This window comes from Pyrus communis, chromosome 11, assembly GCF_041283825.1.
Source record: "Pyrus communis isolate YQ-2024b chromosome 11, ASM4128382v1, whole genome shotgun sequence".
In the NCBI taxonomy this organism is placed as follows: Eukaryota; Viridiplantae; Streptophyta; class Magnoliopsida; order Rosales; family Rosaceae; genus Pyrus; species Pyrus communis.
In genome coordinates, this window is record NC_142575.1 from 30,876,405 (window position 1) to 30,894,892 (window position 18,488).

Here is an 18,488-nt window from a genome sequence, read left to right on the forward strand (position 1 = left end):
GGACAATTCCTACTATTGGCTCAAAAAATAGGACCTATATTAAGTTCCCCCCTTTTTTTGATATGTCCGGAATTCATAGTGATACGTCATTAAAAATTCTCTCCTACCCAAGGCCAATAATAACACGCGTCAAAGTTCTAGTAGTTTAACGCTGAACACCGATCGAAGTCCAAGTGTCGCCGCATATCATGTCCAACTTTAAACATAGCGTCCACCTGTGAGCTTCCTCGTTCTCCATCCACCACCTGTAAATTTGAACATTGCGGTCCAATTCTCACTTGGGGTGTGCTATCCACACACTCCATTTTACTTCTTACACACCCCTCAATAATTTCTGTTCGTTGATCTTCTTCAATTCATCCGATCCGACGGCCGAAAATCAAGAAGGTGTGTGAGAAGTAAAATGGGATGTGTGGATATCACATCCCTTCTCACTTTATCCCATCCTCTAACAAATTTCATATATATTTAGTCAAATATTTTGCTTAATTTGGACCGTACGTATACTTTCACTACTGTTAAAAACATTCTACCCTAATCTGTACAATATTTAAGCCCAAAAACATGAGCCAGGAACAGCCACAAAGACACCGACCGGACCAGTCCACGGTTGAGGAACCTATCAAATACGGAGAAGTCTTCAATGTCTCCGGCGAATTAGCCGACAGGCCCGTCGCACCCCGCCACGCTGCCACTGCCCAAGCTGCTGAAAACCTAGTGCTTGGAGAGAATATGAGGGGTGGACCAGCTGCTGTCATGCAGTCGGCAGCTAGACACAACGAGCGCTTTGGCCTTGTTGGCCACCGCGACGCCACTAAAGTCGCCCGAGAGAAAGGCGTCGCTGTTACTGATGAAACAATTAATCCTGACGGTAACCGGGTTGTCACTGAAAAAGTTGCTGGACTAGCCGAGCTTGGTTACATATAGAAAGTGAGGTTTGATGATAAATTAAAAGGAAAACTAATGAAAATGGTTTGAAATATTTTGAATTTTCAAAATGACAAAAAAGTGTTGTAAGTAAATAGTAATATGAGTGATATTTTAAAGTAAAATGTCATTTTTTGTTAAAATGAATAGTATCGAGAATATTTCGTTAAAATTTCTTAAATTAAATACGATATGAAGTAGTGATATTCCTTACAAGCTCATGTCTCTTAATTCTATGATTTGAGATTCACTCTCAACAAGTAGTTATATTTGAGGTCATATGAGACATTACGTATTGAGATTCCAATAACATTGTACTGAGATCTCAATATGTGGGTCGATAAGCTTAACGTACTATTTTCGTGTTTATCGCTCAACTCTTTATAAGCACACTTAACAAGCACATGTTATGTTTTATAATTAGGGGATTCACTCGTAGCATATAATTTGTAACTTTTAGTGTAACATCTCACATCGCCCAGGGGAGTGATCCTTAAATGTATATTCCAATCCCTACCTAGCACGAGGTCTTTTGGGAGCTCACTGGCTTCGGGTTCCATGGGAACTCCGAAGTTAAGCGAGTAGCGCGCGAGAGCACTTCCAGGATGGGTGACCCATCGGGAAGTTGATCGTGAGTTCCCAAAAACAAAACCGTGAGGGAATGGTAAGCCCAAAGCGGACAATATCGTGCTACGGTGGTGGAGCGGGCCCGGGAAGTGATCCGCCCCGGGTCGGGATGTGACAATTTGGTATCAGAGCCTAACCCTGGTCGCGTGTGTGCCGACGAGGACGTCGGGCCCCTAAGAGGGGGTGGATTGTGACATCCTACATCGCTCAGGGGTGTGATCCTTAAATGTATATTTTCATCCCTACCTAGCACGAGGCCTTTTGGGAGCTCACTGGCTTCGGGTTCCGTAGGAACTCCGAAGTTAAGCGAGAAGAGGGCTAGAGCAATCCCATGATGGGTGACCCATTGGGAAGTTGCTCGTGAGTTCCCAAAAACAAAACCGTGAGGGAATGGTAAGCACAAAGCGGACAATATCTTGCTACGGTGGTAGAGCGGGCCCGGGAAGTGATCTGCACCGGGCCGGGATGTGACAAATTGGTATCAGAGCCAATCCCTGGCCGGAAGTGTGCCGACGAGGACGTCGGGCCCCTAAGGGGGGTGGATTGTAACATCCCACATCGCCCAGGGGAGTGATCCTTAAATGTATATTCCAATCCCTACCTAGCACGAGGCCTTTTGGGAGCTCACTGGCTTCGGGTTCCATGGGAACTCCGAAGTTAAGCGAGTAGCGCGCGAGAGCACTTCCAGGATGGGTGACCCATCGGGAAGTTGCTCGTGAATTCCCAAAAACAAAACCATGAGGGAATGGTAAGCCCAAAGCGGACAATATCGTACTACGGTGGTGGAGTGGGCCCGAGAAATGATCCGTCCTGGGTCGGGATGTGACATTTAGGGTTCTTTAGATATAGACCATTGCAACTCTTATTTCCTAGACAAAAATCCACCTAGTTATAAACATTCAAACAAAACCCAAATTTAAAAATGACTGTCAAGTATAATTGACCTATTATTACAAAATATTTACAATTTGTACCACATGATATTCAAAATAAAATCAATAAATGTTATTACTCCCCTTAATTACAATAAAAAATATAATTATTGCACATATTATTACCCCTAACACACACATATATACTTCGAATATATATGTTACTACCATAAGCTCAATATATATATATATATATATGTATATGTACACATACATAGTTTACCTATATGAACGTATAGTAGTACTATATATATAGTTTACCTATACATATAATACTACTATATGTTCACACACACACACACACACACACACACACACACACATGCACAGTACTACATATATGATCAAACATATTAAACTAATTAATCCACCTATATTTAAATTTATGATGAGCAAATAAAATATATTTTGTAGGTAAATTAATATTGAATCAAATAACATTATTTTATTTTGTAGGTAATTTATTTTCCATGTATTATTACATATATTTGGCACATTTTATTATTATAAGATATATGTACAAATAATATGTAAATTAATCTTGAATAAAATACAATTGCTTTATTTTGCAAGTAAATTAATTTTGAATCAAATAACATTTTTTCATTATGTAGGTATTTTATTTTGTATGTATCGTCATATATATTGCGCATATTTTATTATTACATGTACAAATTGTGACATCCCACATCGTCCAGGGGAGTGATCCTTATATGCATATTTTCATCCTTACCTAGTACGAGGCCTTTTGGGAGCTCACTGGCTTCGGGTTCCGTAGGAACTCCGAAGTTAAGCGAGAAGTGGGTTAAAGTAATCCCATGATGGGTGACCCACTAGAAAGTTGCTCGTGAGTTCCTAAAAACAAAACCGTGAGGGAATGGTAAGCCCAAAGCAGATAATATCGTGCTACGATGGTGGAGCGGGCCCGGGAAGTGATCCGCCCCGGGCCGGGATATGACAAATTGGTATCAGAGCCAATCCCTAGCCGGAAGTGTGCCGACGATGACGTCAGGCCCTTAAGGGGGGTGAATTGTGACATCCCACATCGCCCAGGGGAGTGATCCTTATATGCATATTCTCATCCTTACCTAGTACGAGGCCTTTTGGGAGCTCACTGGCTTCGGGTTCCGTAGGAACTCCGAAGTTAAGCGAGAAGGGGGCTAGAGCAATCCCATGATGGGTGACCCACTGGGAAGTTGCTCATGAGTTCTCAAAAACAAAACCGTGAGGGAATGGTAAGCCCAAAGCGGACAATATCATGCTACGGTGGTGGAGTGGGCTCGGGAAATGATCCGCCCCGGCCGATATGTGACACAAATAATAAGTAAACTAGTATTGAATAAAATAATAACATTTTTTTTATACAGGTATATTATTTTGCATATATTTGGGTTTGCTTTATTATGTAGGTAAATTATTTTGCATGAATTTTTATGTATATCATGCATGTTTTTTGTTGTTGTTATATGTGTGTGTGACATCCCACATCGCCCAAGGGAGTGATCCTTAAATGTATGTTCTCATCCCTACCTAGCACGAGGCTTTTTGGGAGCTCACTGGCTTCGGGTTCCATGGGAACTCCGAAGTTAAGCGAGTAGCGCGGGAGAGCATTCCCAAGATGGGTGACCCATCGGGAAGTTCTCGTGTGAGTTCCCAGAAACAAAACCGGGAGGGCGTAGTCGAGGCCCAAAACGGACAATATCGTGCTACGGTGGTAGAGCGGGCCCGGGAAGTGGTTCCCCCTGGGTAGGGATGTGACAATTTGGTATCAGAGCCTAACCCTGGCCGTGGTGTGCCGACGAGGACGTCGGACCCCTAAGCGGGGTGGATTGTGACATCCCACATCGCCCAGGGGAGTGATCCTTAAATGTATATTCTCATCCCTACCTAGCACGAGGCCTTTTGGGAGCTCACTGGCTTCGGGTTCCATGGGAACTCCGAAGTTAAGCGAGTAGCGCGGGAGAGCATTCCCAAGATGGGTGACCCATCGGGAAGTTCTCGTGTCAGTTCCCAGAAACAAAACCGTGAGGGCGTAGTCGGGGCCCAAAGCGGACAATATCGTGTTACGGTGGTGGAGCGGGCCCGGGAAGTGGTTCCCCCCGGGTAGGTATGTGACATGTGTGTGTGTGAAATAATTTACCTACATTTATATGTAAAATATAATTTTATTGACTTAACTAAGCATGTATTACTACATTTATCAGGCATGTTTTATTGTTATTATATATTATGCAATGAATGTATTATTTTTTTTATTTTTGTAAAATCATTAATTCTCCCTTACAATTTGTATGGAATTAATTGTGTAAGTCAAATATAATTAATGAATTTGCTAATATGGAATCTAGTCAATGAGTTTTATTCCAGTAAAAAACTTATGTCGGGTTTTATGTGGAAAAAAAAAAAAAAAGTTTCAGGGACTAAAGTCATATTTTCAGTAACTTTTATAAAATTTGTACATATACTTCCCGTTATATATTTGACATGTTATGTTTTGCGCCCATCAATCGAACACCATATTCTTTAAAATATAATAATCGAAACATGTGACAGCCTGTCCCAAAATATATTTTCGATAATGTGAAATGATGACGTTGCCCTTGGACGTTTGGCTGTGAGTGTGTGAAATGGGCTAAGGAATTAACCAATTGGAAATTAAGTTTTTCTTTTAATTGTTTGGTTGCTCAAACCTAGACCACACACTCACACACACACACACACACACAATCCCTTTCCTGTTGACTCTCTTTCTCTTCCCTTTCGGATTTCATCCATTTTTCGTACAACTATACAGTCAACTCGTGAATCACTCTTTTCATGCTCAGATCGAGTTTGCAAACACCATCATCACTTTTCTTGTAACCATACGAACCCATCTATACTTTTGGTTGGACGTGAGGAAGTCGGGAACTCGAGAACCAAGAAGTTCCGATGAGGTGCACTGTTCACTCATCGTGATCGTGAAGGTTTCAGGTAATTTTAAGACTTAAGAAGGTTCTATTCTTGCTTTTCTAGCATTTGGGACCAAATCTAGAGTAATTTTGACGTTGGGATGCTCGGGTTTAGTGAGTTGCAGGGTGGTCGGATTATCGTGGATTTTTCCGACGAATTTTCATTGGATTTAGGACCTAAAAGTGGCAAGGATGTGTTCATCTAGTCCTAAGCTTCATTTTGACATAAATTTCATGGATTTTGGTGCAAAAATGAGTGAGAAATGAAGTTTAGAAGTTTTTCAAGAAACCAGCGACGCAACGATGATCGGCGCCGGACTCCGGCAAACTAAGGAAGGAGAAGGAGAATATTCCGTCAACTTTGACGGAATATCCCTAACGGCAGTTAACGGCGTCAGGTGAGACCTATCCTCAGGACGAGCGCAGTCAATCGAGGCTTGGGGTCTACGACCCTTCCACATACCAGTGAGTGATCTTTTGTTTTCAGTATATATATGTGTGCTTGGTATTTTTCCTAGAAAATGCATTTAAATGGAATTATGTTTTGAAATGTCATGCCTCATGATTTATACTTAGATTATGAGTTACTATAGTATGCATATTGTGATTTGACGTTGTGGACGCTCAGGTAAGTATCAGGTGAGTTGTAGATTGCTTATGTTAATTGATGATTATGTGAGATGTGTTAAGAGCTCATAAACCTGCACCTCGGTGTTAGTGCTCCCGTACAGAGTTAGGGCACAGTCTTTCACGTGATGTTCACCTCCCGCACCATACGCTTATCTTGGATCCAAGTTAGGTGCATAGTCCTGTCGTACAGACCACTATAGGTGGTTTCGACTCGTAGGTGACCCGCGATTATTCGCACAGTCTTCACGTGATCGTAGCACTTGAGCGTATTTATTTACACAAAGTCCTGTCGTACATACCACTTTAGGTGGTTCGGACTCGTGTGCATGTATATTTGTTGAGATGTGGATTTGAGCCATACAGGTCACGTTAGGTGACTCTGGCTAGATGGATGAGCTCTAGATTCAGCCGTACAGGTCACGTTAGGTAACTCCAGCTGACATATCATTGGCATTGATTTTTATCACCTGACTTACATATATTTTTATGCTGAGATATTTGACATGGCATATTGGTGAATTTTTCTATTCTCAGCATGGTTGTGATATATATATTTATGTTCTATTTTCTGAGAAATTATACAAGTTTTACGGCGAGGTGTTAGAACTTTTGAGAAATGAAATGATTTTGAAAAGCTTTGTTTTTGCCCACTCACACTTTCTGTTTTGCGCCCCTCCAGGTTCTAGTTAGGAGTGCTTTTGGTGGCTTGCGAGGAATCCATGGCAGATCTGACAGATTATCACCATTGTATGGTCACCTTTAGGTGTTGTGTAATTAGTACTGTCCTATTGGACCGCACTTAGGCTACTTATACTCTGGTTGTGTTATCACGCTTAATCTCGCACTAGCATTTTTTTAGCGAGTACTTTTAGTAGTCTGGGTTTTATTTATTCGTATTTCTCTATATCATTTTTGCTTCCGCATTGTGCACATGGTTACGTCACTCTCACATGACGGCCAACATGCCTTGATTAGGTCGGGGTGTGTCAAAACATCTAATTGATAATGAACTAAAACAGTGATAGTCAGCGTTTTATGTATATTTATGTGACTATATATTGGTTACCTTCTTTTGAAGGTTGTGGCACAATATGTTGAGCCACCGGTGCCAGTGGCTTCTCCAGGAGAAGCGCTTGATCGAAATGCAATTACAATTGGTGAAGCGCTGGAGGCCAGTGCTCTGTCAGCAGGAGACAAACCGATTGAACAAAGTGACGCCGCTGCAATACAGACGGCTGAAATGAGAGCCACTGGATGCAACAAGATAGCACTCGGCGGTGTGGCGGCTGTAGCTCAGCATGCAGCTTCTGTTAACCTGCGCGACGTCAATAAAACGAAACTTGGTGATGTGTTAGAGGTACAGATTATGTTAACATTTAATATAATACATCAATAACTATGTTTAACATTCTAGGGTTTTTAATTCTTTTAATTGTTTTTTTTTTTCCTGAAAATATTGCAGGATGCAACTCAGAAGTTGCCTGCGGACAAACCTGTGACTAGAGAGGATGCAAGGGCGGTGATAGGAGCGGAGATACGGAACAGTCCGAATATGCCCACTACTCCAGGCGGAGTTGCTGAATCGCTCGCGGCAACGGCTAGGCTTAACCAGAACTGGGAATAAACGTATGAAGACTATTTCAATATGTACTTGCATCATGTTAGAATTTGGGCACAAGAATATGGGTTGAAAGTTTTTGTGTGGATAAGTCGTGTTACTTTTGTTGTAATACTAAGTTTCTACATAGACATAAAAAATCCCTTGTAACGTAAATATCTTGTTTAGTGTCAACATGTTTCCCTCGTTTTGTTAATTTCTAACTTTATGTTGTTTGGTGGTAAAATGCAAAACTAGTGTCTTTCTTGTTGACCTTAAAGACTACCATTCCTATATGATGCGCAGGTCGAGTAACTAATGAGCTAACTATGTCTTCTAGTTATGTGCGGGACGTGCCAACTCGACGACGGAGTTCGGCCGAAAAGTAAAATATATTGATGTCACATTGATCGCGTTGCTGACTTATTGATCTTACGACTATTGCCGAGGAAGGAACACGTCTCGACCTTCGGGTTCTATATTCTGAAGACAAGGCTGGTAGTTCTACGAAGTTCAATATCAAATTCGGTTTTCAATGTGCCGAATGTAGTAACCTAGTAATACCTCACTTTGCCAAGAATGCTAATGAGATGACCTCTACCAACAAAGACTTGAATATCCTTGTCGACCGAGACTTGGATAAATAACTAGTCGGTCTCAAAGCAGTGTTGTTTATCCAAATTGAAGGTGCTAATTGATTGGTTGATTCTACGGCTCCAGTGTTGTTTATCTAAACTAAAGATTTCGCCGATTGCCTTTACAGTGCTGTTTATCCAAATTGAAGATGGTTCCAGTGCTGTTTATCCAAACTGAAAATGTCGCTGTTTATCCAAATTGAAGATGACTCCAGTGTTGTTTATCCAAACTGAAAATGTCGCTGTTTATCCAAATTGAAGATGACTCCAGTGTTGTTTATCCAAACTGAAAATGTCGCTGGTTGTCTTCAAAGTACTGTTTATCTAAACTGAAGATGTGTTGGCGGAAAAAAAAGGAAAAAAGATAAAATTCTCAAAGTTGTTGAAAAGTTTTACGCAAGATAATTTGTGTGTTAAATTGAAAGGGCTCTGAATTATGCAGAATGCCATGTATTTATAGAAAACTCGCTTGATGTGTCGTACTATCATAGGATCTGACTCATGGAATACTATCCTGATGCCAAACATATCAAAAGCACTGACCGTCTCCTGTACGTTGCTAATATGCAAGTATTTGAAATTATCCTTGAGATTATTCTCATGCACAGGTGCGTTTAATCTTCCACGTGGAAGTCATAGAATGCTTCCTTATTGTTTGTCTCATCAGTGCAAACCCACTACAGCCAAAAATGTAATCATTATCTTCCATCAATTTATCAAAAAATGTAATCATTATTCTCCATCACATTTATATCCGTGCATGCATTCTTCATTATCTGATTAGTCTTTGAACTTGATAATCATCCTGCCATACTTTGACTCCATCCATGATAGTCATGCTATCTTTCTACAAAATTGTAGCAATGTTAACCCACACGATATTTACCGTGACTTTATTATCCAACTGTATTCTAGATAATTTAATATATTATTAAGAAATCATTATTATGTAAAAATTATAATATTATTTCTCAATAATAATTAAAAATCATTTCAACTACTTTATCATTCAACGGTCTAAAATCCTGTTTATTCAATGATCTTGATTACTCGAACTAATAGTATAAAATCGGGTCCAAACACGTCTACGTTGCATAATGCCAGTTTCCTTAGGGTACACGGACGTTTATACTCTTATTCATATTGGTATATCTGAAGATTAAGCATATTATTTTAGTTAACTTGACTATTTAGGTTTAAGACGTGATTTTTGTTGGTAAGGATATTGTTCTAGTCAACATCACTGTCCACTTTCACGTTGATTCGACCTGGACATAGAGAAGTCGAAGTGGATTCGAAGTACGGACAGCTAGATCCCCTAGAAGTTGGCCCAATATATAGTGGTGTACCGTGCCAATTATTCCCAGAGAAAAAGGAAACAAAAGAAAAAGGAAAATTTGTAATGCACAGAGGTGGATACACTTCAGCTAAAGACACAGAGCCAGGTTCAGCACTACTGGCTGAAGATTGATTCATCCTGTAGGTGTGGCAGCAAATAGTAGTGATTCTGATATGAATCTTTTATTATAAACCAAATAATTTCGGAGGATAATGTAATACAGATAATTTGCCACTAATTGTACTTTTGGTTGAGGAACTTTCTCTTGCTGTTGCCCGTTACACATGGCTTGGTTGGCTGGTGGTATTTGGCTACACAAACCTGATCCAGCAGACATCCATGGTACAGCTAAGATCTGAAGATCTTGTATGCTTAAAGAGCCTCCTCTGAAATTGCATGACTTCTAATCTTCTTGTGCTTCCCTCCTTGCCCTCCACAATCCATAGTTAGTGGAAGGAGATGAACTTTATAGTAAGGGTATACTGATATTGTACGTCTTGTCTTAATAATGAAAGAAGATAAACTTCATGATACTAATAACAATATAATGTACCAACCAAAATTAAAAAATACGATTACAATGTACATACATATATATATTTATATTTCTTGTCAGATAGCTTGCTCATAATAACAAAATTCTAAATGCGTATAAATTATTGAATGCCTCGTGTCAAATAGGCTTAGTATATTATTTATTCTAGCTTTGTTACAAGTTGCAAGTACATTATTAAGAAATAATATCCTAATGACCACAACGGATGGGGATTCTCTTATCTTCCCTTTTATCTCCACTCCTCTTGCAATTTTTTATTTCTTCTTTCTCTTTTCACAAAATAAAATCTTAAGCCTCCAAATAGAAAAAATAAAAAAAGTAGGAGAGATACCTTGTCCGACGGAAATAGATTATCTTCGGTTCTCTTTCATTAAATTTATCAATCTAAATTTTAAAAATTTGATCTAATAGATAAAAATATAAAGTTTTTTTTTTAAATTATAATAATTTTAATAGTTAGATCAAATTTTAAAAATTTAAATTGATAAATTTAGTAGACTTGATGGAAAAGAATCAAAGAGGATCCCTTTCCTTGTCCGACCACACCACCTCCATGCGGCCAGAATGCAGGAAGGAAAGACAGTTTGTTTCAATCTATCGAGTTTCAAGAGAAAGAGGGGTTCATATCAATTAATTGGACTTGACAGATAATAAATTATATTTATAACCTAATTGGTCTGACAGAAGTAAGACAAGTGTGTACGTAATTTGATGGAAATTAACCACAGTTAAATCTAACGTACATTAGGTAAAATAGGGTAAATTCTTGGAGGCAAAATACACGTGTGGCAAGTCCTGCTAGACTCACTTTAGGAGCGACTCTGGCTAGCAAATCTCTATCAATGAACCCTTCCCGGAACTCTCTGAAAATAAACACATGAGACTGAAGAAATTTAAGCATGTGGTCAGTTGTCCTAATTGTGGAAGGTAAGCCATTTATGAGATTTATTAAACAAAAAGAATGCCAAATATTAACATTCGAGCAAAATAATTAACTAAACTAAAAAAAGGTAACCATTCTATAAGAGATGGAACGATTTTCTATCATATAATTTTTACGATAAAGATACATTATAAATAAGTTAGAGAAATACACTCAAGCATTGTCCCCAGTAATATAAGACTAGTAATTAACTTTAGCCTCCTGTGATGTTGATCTTTCAGTACAATACACTGGTAGTTTTGTTCTCTGGCAGTGCAATGTCCCCCTCTTGCACGAAAAATAGTAAAAGTAGATATATATTCTTTTTAGACACAACTTTTCTGTGTTGCATGCATCAATCATCGTGGATCTTCATGCGCAGGCCACGGATAGATTTGCACTTTGCACCCACCCACGAGACAGAAGCTAATAATTCAGTTTGGATCGGATTCATACGGTATCGATTTGACAAGAGGAAATAGCTAGCTAGTTTCTTCTGGTTCGTAGAAAGAGGGTTGAATAAAATGTAGATTTCTACCAGAAAAATGGGGATAGGGTTTTGAAACACGAATTGAAGCAAAACGTTAGTTGGCTCTGTGACTAAATGGGTCACCCACCACCCTACCATGTGCAATATGCATGATGTCTGCCCTATTTTGAGATTTGGCTTGGAATTGGACCATTCTTTACACCCATATGTAAGTCCGTACCTACCGATTTCCCTCCTCAAAATCCTCACCTTCACTCAATATTTTTCTTCAAACTTAGCATCAAAACTAGATAATTAATTATAACATTATAACAGCTGAACATCACGACTCATTTCTTAACTGGAATTCCGATCTCTTGTAGCAAAAACGAGATAAACAAGACCTTGTAGGGATGTTGTATTTATCGTATGGGACCTCCACATTTTAAGACAAAAAGGAGAGAAACAATGGAGAATATATAGGGTGGTATTATCTACATATTTATTTTTGCTTCGTACACATTCCTCTCAATTTTCGATTGTCAGATCAAATAAATTGAAGAATATCAATGAACAAAAATTAATAAAGATGTGTGAGAGGTAAAAATAGTAGTGTGAATAACACTACCCAATACATAAGGTCTTGTAGGATGAATACATGATCCTTACAATGATCTTATACTTCTCTCTTTTTTGCTACAGTTAAGCAGAATTCCCACAGACAAGTTGCTCCTATGACAACATGTATTGTTGATATTAATTCATTTATGCGACTACAAAAGATATGCACGAGTTAAACAGGTTTGCCCAAATAATGCAGTTCCGCTTGCAAAGAAAGTTTGAATGTCGTCGTTTAAACTATAATACATGTGAAAATTGTATATAAACTCAAACTATACATATCGCACATGACATATTTACATCGAAAGAACATTACCACGTGATAAAGCAGCAGAAAAAGAAAATAGAAAGAAAAAAAATGAGGCGTTGTTGCAGGAAATTTTGCTGCATAAATGGGACCCCGTAGTGTGAGAGGTCCTAATTGGAAGATCAAAAAAGTGCTAAGGAAATCCAAGCGTTGCTGATCAATCTCTTTCTTCATCAATCTTTAATGGTGACAGTTCAGAAATATTGTAATTGCGCACGGACGAAGAAGCAGAGGCATGTAGGTAATCCGAGTTATCTCAACTTGAAACGGATTATTTCTCCCATCCCATGATTTGAAAGCTCCATCTAGTTTCAGTACATGCAGCCTACTCGTCCTCCATCCTCCTTAAATACCTCTATCATAATTTCACGCTGTTTACATAACTACTTCGTACGAATTACAATATCAATGGATGGACGGTAATGCTAAAAACATTGTATTTGTATACTAAATTTTAGAAATTAAAAGGTATAAAAGTTAATGATTGATTTATTATTTAAATGTTGATAAATGTGTTCATTCTTATTGGTGATATATAATTTAATTTGCAAATTTAGTCTCCCTTAACATAGAGATGACAATTCAAACCGTTAAACTCAATAACCATGAATAACCGTCCGAATTGAGCGGATTTGGGTATGAAAAATTAGGTCTATTATGGATATGGGGTAAACTGTGAACTTTTATCGGTTATGATTTTGGATAAGGTTATAAGAGTCTCAAATCCGTATCCTCCCACGAATCTGAACCGAATAATATATAATATAATAGTTATGTAATATATATATATTGGGAACCAGATCCCATCCGGACCCAATAAAACTGAGCCTTATGAGTAAGGGATCTGAGTCGTTGAAATTTGATCCAACGGCTACAAACAGGAGGCCCTCCAAAAGTTATAATAATTGTAACCGTTAGATCAAATTTCAACGGCTCGGATCCCTTGCTCAGCAGACTCAGTATATTTGGGTCCGGAGGGGATCCGGTTCCTATATATTGTATTTGAGTGAAGTTATACCATCATTACTATATTCATTATTTACCGCATAATATATTTAGTATATAATATAATTGTATTTCTCTCAAAAAATATAATAGTATTCAATGAACTCTATACCATATTCCTTATGCATCAAACGCTATACTATATTCATTATGCATCAAACATAATGCTTATGGGAGATATCAACGGATCACATCATCAATGTTTTATTCAATGCTCTTATTTTTATACTCTACAAAATTCATTTATTGTTATGTTTTTTATTTTTTATTATTAGACGTGACTATTTAATAACGAAATTAGTATTCACTAAATTATTGTGCGCCAATTGGATGAATATAATTTTTTGTTTTTCATGAAGATGGATATAACCGTTAATTGATAGGAAATTCGTTACCCGGTGAGTATGATTCTAGATAATCTCCGATGATTATTTTACAGTTATGAATATGGTTAATTTTCGTAGTTATGGGAATGAATATAACATTTCTGTCCCTAAAACCGAACCATTACTATCCCTACCCTAACATTACTTATAGACGAAATGATTGATGTTTCATCTGTCTATATTAACAAGTAGACATATTATAACGTGAAATGTTACATGATAATATCATGGTCCCGCAAAATATTTACTCCATTTTCAATGCAAGAAAAACACCAAACTACTAAAATGTACTTAACAAAGGGAATGGGAAAGTATGATTATTATCTAAGGTTTTACATTTAACTCTCTAAGAAATTACTGAACATTCGTACTCTTGACCGTTTTAACAGATGATTCGAGTTTAATATGAATCTAAAGGTTAGACACATATTAAACGTGGCATAAGTTATAAAAATTTGTGTTCCGAGTTACAATTGAGTTCACTTTACAAGAAGTTTTTAATGTACTCGGAACACAACACGTAATTTACTAACATATTGCGCATACATGAAAAAATATCCCACGTTTACAGTCTCCTTAAGGCTGTCCAGTCGTCGTTTTCAAACCAAACTACAAGAAATTTTTAGTTGTAACGAGAACACGAGTGGTATATCACGTGTTTTTATGCAAATGGTGAAAATTTTTATTTTTTAAATTATTAACTTTTTAACACACATATCCTACTATTTATAGAACGATATATGATGTAACATCCTATATAACGGTCTCACTAAAAAATCTCTCTCAAACTACAAATTACAACGCCACCAAGACATTCTATATAGAAATACTGACTTCGCACATTGCTCACACACACGTTCCCTCTCTCTCCCCCTCTCTCTCTGTGTGCAGTCGCTGCTTCTAATTTGTGAGAAAAAAATGGCGAACACATTGGGAAGAAACCTAAATCTCTGCTTCACAAAGATCCGACGGCCACCAATGGGTACAACCCTAGATGACGACGCTCACAGCCGTCCATTACCAACCGCCACCGCATCCACATCCACAGCCACGTCACCAACGTCCATGATTAAAAACTTTAACTCCCTCTACGACGACCAGTCCACGTTGTTCGACTCCACCAACACCACCTCAAAATCCCTCAGCTCCTCCCTCCTCTCCACCTCCGACGACTACTCGGACACAGACACCCCCACCCCCAACTTTGCCACCGCCTTCGCCTCCCGACGCTTCTTCTTCTCCTCTCCCGGCCGATCCAACTCCATCGTTGACCAATCGTCATTCGCCGCCACGTCATCCTCGTCCAAAACATCAGCCTCCGAGCCCGAAGATCGCACGCTCTTCATCAACCACAGCGTGGCGATCCCCACATTCTCCCCGGATCCCTACCGCGACTTCCGTCGGTCCATGCAGGAGATGGTGGAGGCGCGTGAGAGAACGCCAGACTCGGAGGACGTGAAGAAGAAATCCAACTGGGAGTTTTTGCATGAGCTCCTCCTGTGCTATCTTGCACTGAACCCTAAGAGCACCCACAAGTTTATTATCGGCGCTTTCGCTGATCTTCTTGTCAGCCTCATGCCGTCTCCCGCCGGAGGCTCCCGCATTGAATTAGAACCGGAGTTCACGGCTGGCGTTTGTGAGATTTCACGGTGCATCTAGTTAGTAATCAAACGTTTATAATATTGACGTCAATATTTGTCAATATTAAGTAGTGGAAATTAAAAAATATCTGAATTTGTTCATATGTATGTATGTATGTATGTATAATATTTAATTAAGTCGATCGGTCCATCTTTTTGTTTTTGTTTTCAATCACATCGACAAATCTTATGGTATCTTGTCTCTCATCTTCTTCTCTAGTATCTGGGCCTTGTCCTTGTTTCGTGGCTTAGCTGTTTTTCAGCTCTATATACATGACTAGTTGTAAAATTTTAATCAAAAATAGAACTGAAGCTGTGTAGTGGTGGATGAATGAAATATTATATGGGGTAAGTAAGAATTCAATACGTATAGCAAAATCTTTTTTTTTTTTTTTTTTTTTTGTGTTTTTGACAGAAATAGCATGCAAATTGTCATTTCTTCGAGTTTTGATAGACTTGAAGTCATTGACAAATATATATTGCATACCTATTAAAGTCTTATTTACGAGGTAACTAATATGTTTCAAGATTGCTTCTGTATGAATCCTTAACAAAGGAACACGTTTATTTTGAGCACACTAACAAATTAATTGATATTATTGCATCTTATTAATATATTTGTCTAAGAATGGGGATGTTTTGTTAGTTCTCTGTGATTACCATTTTATTCATTTGCATTTTTGAACAGTCTTTTTACTTGTTCTTTTTTTTCTTTGTAATCACAACCAATAAACAAATTAGAGATAAACAATATTAAGACTAGACTGTAAACTAAAATTTTCTACCAATTCAAATTATAAAGTAGTACAAAAATAATAATAATAGGAGATGAAAGGTGCTGCGCGCAAAAGATCCCCTATGCTATTCCCAAATCCACGCATGCCTTGCTGCCCAACAGTCTAGGCTCCTCTCCCAAAGCATTTTATCAAAGCACATAGAAGGCATACAAGGAGGGAAACTTCAAGCATCAAAGGGGTTGGAGCCAAGTTATCTAGGGAGATTCACCAGAGTATGTAAGGGTCACCTGACCTCTTTTGCTTCTAAGTTAGTCCGCCTCTATAGCTGTGACTCTAATTACAATAAACTATATATCAATAATTTACTGTCCTTTATTTACAATAACTGGCTCAGTGGAAAAGTGCGAACAACTTTCTAAAGAAAAAATAGAAGGTCTTGGGTTTGATACTTTGTAAGTTGTTAATGTGTTTGATCATAGCTACGGATAAGGTGCAATTTCCAATTACCCTCTTCCACCCCCGAAAAAGGATAGATAACCATAGTTCATCATTAATTATCTTAAAAAAAAAAAAAAAAATTTATAACAATTTACTATCCTCTAAAGTGTGTAGTAATTAAGTTACTATGGTTAGCACATTGGTGAAGACTCCTGTAGTTATAACTTATAATAAATTGTTCAACTTTTAATTGTATCAATGTTATTTTTTTTTTTTTTAATAAAACTTCACGGATATTAAATTTTACATATTCAGTTGGGATAGTTGGTGTGATGTAACCAAAAAATTTGTATATTTCCATTTAAAGTTTGAAACTAGTTTGTTGCATCTGTATACTTTCCTAGTTGGGAAAGTAAGTTTTGACCATTGCCTAACTTTCTCACCAACAATACAAACGAAAGACCAGCAGCTGTTACTATGTAGTATATAGGTACCTCTTGCTCAGGTAGAAGTGTACAAATATACAGGGAAATTATTCGACGACATACATTTTCGTAACACTTAATCTTACCTACTATTGAAAATTTGCATTCTATACGCTAATGGTTATTTTCAATTTTTCTTCTTTTTTTTTTTTTTTTTTTTTTTGCGTAAATCACCTTTCATATGTGTGGTTTAATCATACTAACGGTACACCTCATTAGGTTTATTGAGTTTTTTTACAAAATACCCTCATGTTTGAAACATTACACTAACACCTCCTTAGGTTTTAATTCCCTTTCATATATCCCCTCATATTTTAGTTCTTTTTCATATAACCCCTGAGGGGTGTAAGTGTAATGTCTCAAAACGTAAGGGAGTTTTATGAAAACTCGATAAAACTTAATGAGGTGTTAATGTAATTAACCTGTATTATTACTACATCCAATTATTGTTCATGATAAAGTTCAACTTCTTGGGAAATGTGGATGATGGTCTAACTTAAACATGTGAACATGGGTACTTTTACTCCTGTATACAGAATTACAGTGGTACTCACTACTCACCAAATTAAACATCTTACACACTTCGGGTAATTGATAACGAGAGTTCAAGTGTTCAACCTAAAAAGCCTGCGAGCCTACTTCCAGTACCTCTTGGCTAGCTATGGCTATTAGGTTAAATTGGTCTCTCTGTGTATGTAGGAGCAAGTTAATAGAAAATAGCAATGCACTTAACTTGGATAGATAGAAAAGCATGTGCTGAGGGGGCCGACTGCTCTTTTCACCTTTTGTGATATGCATAGCTACAACCATGCATGTTCACGTTCAACTACTTGTTGCTCCATGCTACATCCTTGTTATTGGATTTTTGTTTATTGAATCCTTAACCGCTCGTCCAACTATATGTTTTCTTGGTGTAATGTCATACATTGAAGTATATTACTTTCGTACTAATGTCTTTAAGCGTGAGTTGTACCACAAAACATTGTATGCGCTCACTTGTACTTAAGGTTTGATAAAAAACAGTTCTAGACAAAGCAGTTTCGGAATTGTCTTTCAATCCAAAGCATAACTTGTATCCAAATTCACCTACAGTTCGCTCCAAAAAATATAGTCATCCCTACCCTCACGTCCCTTTCTTGACTTGGCCTGTGTGCATTATACCTACACCCTTTTGAAAGAATTTCATTTCAATTTCAACAAAGCAAAGAAACGAAAGCATAACTCTTCGCTTATTGTCCTCTTACTCTTCTAGCCTGCCTTGTGGGGGTTATTGGGTGTCTACGG

At 38.0% G+C, this 18,488-nt stretch overlaps 2 protein-coding genes across 2 annotated transcripts; both read left to right on the top strand.

The window, feature by feature from the left end:
* Positions 1-378: 378 nt before the first annotated feature.
* Positions 379-7,691, top strand: LOC137741534 (late embryogenesis abundant protein D-34-like). The gene is made up of 3 exons (XM_088680350.1): positions 379-906; positions 7,146-7,424; positions 7,530-7,691. The coding sequence occupies exons 1-3, from the start codon at positions 565-567 to the stop codon at positions 7,689-7,691; spliced, it is 783 nt and encodes a 260-aa protein (XP_088536476.1). The 5' UTR covers positions 379-564.
* A 7,056-nt stretch (positions 7,692-14,747) lies between these two features.
* On the top strand, positions 14,748-15,922 carry LOC137741288 (transcription repressor OFP6). Its single transcript, XM_068481009.2, has one exon. It carries the CDS (start codon positions 14,823-14,825, stop codon positions 15,561-15,563), a length of 741 nt encoding a protein of 246 aa, XP_068337110.2. The 5' UTR covers positions 14,748-14,822; the 3' UTR covers positions 15,564-15,922.
* The last annotated feature ends 2,566 nt before the right edge of the window (positions 15,923-18,488 follow it).